This window comes from Lactuca sativa, chromosome 1, assembly GCF_002870075.4.
Source record: "Lactuca sativa cultivar Salinas chromosome 1, Lsat_Salinas_v11, whole genome shotgun sequence".
Lineage (NCBI taxonomy): Eukaryota > Viridiplantae > Streptophyta > Magnoliopsida > Asterales > Asteraceae > Lactuca > Lactuca sativa.
The window spans coordinates 31660695-31664989 of NC_056623.2; the positions used below are offsets into that span (position 1 = coordinate 31660695).

Below are 4295 nucleotides of genomic sequence, written 5' to 3' on the forward strand. Positions count from 1 at the left end.
CATTTAAAAAGATAAAAAAAATATTTTTTTATTTTAGAAAAATACTATAATTTGTAATTATAAAACTAGGTTAAAAAAAAATATGGACTAGGTCCATGTTACGTCAATGTGTGAAGATATTGGGCCGCCCGACATTAACCCATTTGATCCTTCTTTAAATATTTCTTTTGGTTTAAAAAGTAATTTATAAACCCTAAGTGGATGTATCTTTAAAATAATTAATGATGCTATTTAGAAATAGTTAATGTTATTAGCACTTTCACCGTGTGTCTTCTAGTCGATGTAAATGTTTCTTTCATTTGTCTTTGTATTCTACTACTATTCTAGCTAGTTCCAAATATGTGGATATAAAAATAAAATATCAAAGAAAAATAGGTTTTGTCTCGGTGACAAAAATGATTTGGTCTTTGGCAACAGTAGTTATGTGATATCAAGTTTAATCAACCACCATAATAGATTTATTTCAGAAAGAATAAGATATCGAACCATAATAATTGTCGTTTTGCTTTAAATCAAATAAAGACGTCGATAACCATTGTTCTTGTAATCTCATTTCGTAATATCATAATGAATGGGAATTAATTAAAATGGTTTGTATCGACTGTTTTAGAGCTATGTTTTTTTCTTTCTTTTAACAAATACGAGTATTCTTGAATCAAACAGTTGGGAATTTAGTTGATAACTTCACAATTTGATTAGCAAGCTTCTCAGCATCAATCCAAGACGAGCCATTAGAACCAGTCGCCTTTTCCGCAACTTTCTTCCACTCCAAAGCTTTCTTCCTCATTCGTTTACCCTCCATTCCCTCCATTAACTCCTTCACAAGCTTCTCCACTTCATCCCTCTTCACATTCCTGCTAATCTCCATGCCAACTCCCCATTCCTTGCACATTTGTCTGCAATTTGTCTGCTGATCACCGGAAACCGGCCAACATATCATTGGAACACCAGCCGACAAGCTCTCAATGATCGAACCCCACCCACCATGAGTCAAGAACCCACCAACAGACGAGTGGTTCAACACCTCTTCCTGTGAACACCAGCTTGCTACAAAGCCTTTGCCCTTCATCGCATCCTCGAGTTCTTGAGGCAAAACCACGGGCTTCCCATCAACCAAATCAGTCCGTATTATCCAAAGAAACTCATGTTTACTGTTTACAAGTCCCCAACCAAACTCTAGTAAATCTTGCAGTGACATAACGGCTATACTTCCAAAGTTGACATATACCACAGAATTCGGTTCCTTTGACTGGAGCCACTGTACACATTCAGGTTCTTCCTTCCATAAACTATAGCCATTGCAAAGCGACTTGTTGGTTTCCTTTTCTGTAATTTGATTTAGAAGTAATTCCAGAGGCCCGACAGAGTAGACATTAGGAAATATGGATTTAAGCTCTTTGATGAGACTCGCCTCTAGTTCCTCGAATGTATGGATGATCATATGCGAAACCTTATGAGCTAATTGAGCGGTTTCCAGGAGGAATTTAAATGCGGGATTATCATGTTTTGTGAATAGTTTAATCTCAGGTAGTTCCTTCAAACGGATACCTTCCATTCCAGGAATCCAATCTATTTCCATGTCAAGATACCCATTAGTCAGATAAATTTCATCTGCGAAAAGAAAAAGAATTTCAATATTAAAAGACACCGAGATTAAATCATAGGATGTTGGCCTTCAGTTTTTGGATTCAAGGGACAATATTTCAGGAACTTGAGATATAAATTTTAGTTTGAGCTATCCATGAGCATATATAGGCCTACTATAACAAGAAGAACTAACCTTTAAGCGGGAGAATTCCTTTCTCCGCCAGAACTTTGACCTGGTAAAACCCCATGAACCCACTGGCAGCCATGGTCCAGAAAAGGATGATCGGAATGTTAAGCTTTTCAGCAGCATGAATAGTATTCGTGTAAGTCATGAACCCATCGCAAATAATACAGGTGACTGGAATCTCAAGCCCAGACACAACGTCCAGAAAGGAACCAAGGAAATTGGCTCCAAGGTAGGTCCAGAGTTCAGCCATGGTTTGCGTATGCTCAACACCATCGTCTGTAGCAGAAGAGAGACCATCAGGAACCGTTTTGAACTGAAAACCAGGAGCTTTATCGAGCCCGAGAATCCCATTGGATTTTACGAGGCGCTTCTGATTCGAGTGAGTGTTGATGAAGGTTACATGGAGGCCGTTGTGGTGCAGAATCCTGGCTAGTTTGAGCATACACTTGATGTGGCTTTGTGCTGGAAATGGTACGAACACCACATGAGGCTGCTTCTGACCGATTATGGGCACTGCATCGCCCATCTGTGTGTGTGTGTGTGTTACTATGTGATATATCGTCTGGTGCTGTTATCTTATATATTGATTTAAATGGTCTTAAGAGTTGGAAATCAACATCAATGGTCCATACATGACAAATGTTTCTGCCCCACCGCCTTTTTCCTCGTTGTGAAATAACTTTTAGTAAAATAATAACATGTATAGTGTAATATTCTTTCTTCCATAACATCTACCATGGGGTTCATTTTTGGAAACAATGAGAAAAGCAGAAAAACAAAGGAAGAAGAAAGAAAAACGGGCATTAAGGGGGATGTTACCTTTGCAATGGGAAACCAACAGACAGTGTTGGTGGCGTTATACCGGCGTTGAGGTGCCTCCACCTCAGCAAAACGGTTTCGGCCGTTGCCCACACCGATCACCTCTTATGCTAAATTTATTTTTTTATAATCTTTTATTATATACCGGAACAAAATTTAACTACATATTTTTATCTATGTTTTCAGAATCATGTTTATAAACTCTTAAACAGTAACTAACAGAAAATCGTCATTCTTCTTGAAATACATTTTTCTTATAGTAAATACTATAATCTATAGTTTTGATCTCAAAGTGGCGTGCTTAATTTATACCTCTTTATTATTATTATTTTTCGTTGGAAGAAAATCAAAGATTCAATGAAAGTGACATATGGATGTATCGTGGAATTTGCAATATGAATGGTGGACTTTTCACGTTCAATTGTCTATGAATTTCTCAATTAACTTTAAGTGGGTGTTAACACTTTTTGACAATGAAATTTAATTAAAAAAAAATTGGCTTAACGGTAAGGAGTGATCATCTCATTTGAAAGATCCAGGGTTCAAGTTTCACTTGAGACATATGTGGTAGTTAGGTGTAAATTAGTTTGCCGTTTAAAAAAAAAAGAAAAAAAAGACTAGATTATGATCCGCATAAAACGTGGGGGAACGTATAAAAAAGAGATAAAGTCATAAAAAATGACACAATAATTAAAAAAAAAAAAGTAACAAAAACAGTTTTTCCCGTTATTGATTATATTGAAATGTTTAAAAAATAAAATGAAATTATGAATATCTGTAATCGTTGAAGGACCACTTTGTAGATTACATCTCTTTTTAATAAATGGCAATAGTATTCAGTATGGTTCCTCTTTTTTCAGAAGTAATAAAAGTAAATAGCAATGTACTTTAAAAGTATATTGCTATAATTTTGTAAAGTTGTTTTTCTGTAAAGTTGTAAAGCTTTTTTCTTAAGTAACATAATTTACAGCAGTCTACTTTCAAAGTACATTGCTATATAATAACATGGTGTTTTTTAAAAGTTAACATAAATTCTCGCTACTAGTATATTAAAATTAAACAACAACGTATATTGATATCATTTATAAAACTGATAATAACAATAACATATTTGAAGTTTTATAAAAGGGGTAAACAACAATGCACATTTTGATTGAATCAAGAGAGAGACGACAAAAGAAGTTTAATTCAAAACAAAATGATTTCGTAAAAGCTTACAATTTCATAAAAAGTGGTAGTTTTGAATGTTTATTTATATTGAAGTTGTCATAAATAACATTATAACAATGTTAATAAATTCACATTCAAACAAAATAATAGTGTAAAAATGATTAAGATTCTAAATTCATTTGAGTTTAAACCCAAAAGGCAAATAGATGAATAATTTAACATTTCATAAAACCCTAAATGTATTCAAATGATTAAAATTCTAACCCAAAAAACGAATAGTATGAAACAAAGTCCTCAAAAACTAAACCCAAAAACCAAATAATATTTAAACATAATATGTAAAAATAATACGTAAAAATAATATGAAATTAATAGTATTTAAATCACCTAACTACTAAGACAAAATCATGCAAATCATATATTATTTTCCTTGAGATCCTAATTCTATCGATAAAACGTTAAACGAATCGGATTATGACGCTTATATTTGTAGTACATAGAAATATTTTAGTTGATCCACTAAAATATAAAA

General features: G+C 33.6%; 1 protein-coding gene across 1 annotated transcript; it reads right to left on the reverse strand.

The window, feature by feature from the left end:
• Positions 1–435: 435 nt before the first annotated feature.
• On the reverse strand, positions 436–2347 carry LOC111913497 (UDP-glycosyltransferase 85C1). Its single transcript, XM_023909201.3, has 2 exons — positions 1781–2347; positions 436–1611 (listed from the first exon to the last, which is right to left on the reverse strand). Exons 1-2 carry the CDS (start codon positions 2298–2300, stop codon positions 656–658), a joined length of 1476 nt encoding a protein of 491 aa, XP_023764969.1. The 5' UTR covers positions 2301–2347; the 3' UTR covers positions 436–655.
• Positions 2348–4295: the final 1948 nt, after the last annotated feature.

Coding starts and splice junctions, on each gene's coding strand:
- LOC111913497 (XM_023909201.3), bottom strand. CDS start 2,300: ATGGGCGATGCAGTGCCCATAATCGGTCAGAAGCAGCCTCATGTGGTG. Junction 1,612..1,780: donor AGGAATTCTCCCGCTTAAAG/GTTAGTTCTTCT, acceptor TTCTTTTCGCAG/ATGAAATTTATCTGACTAAT.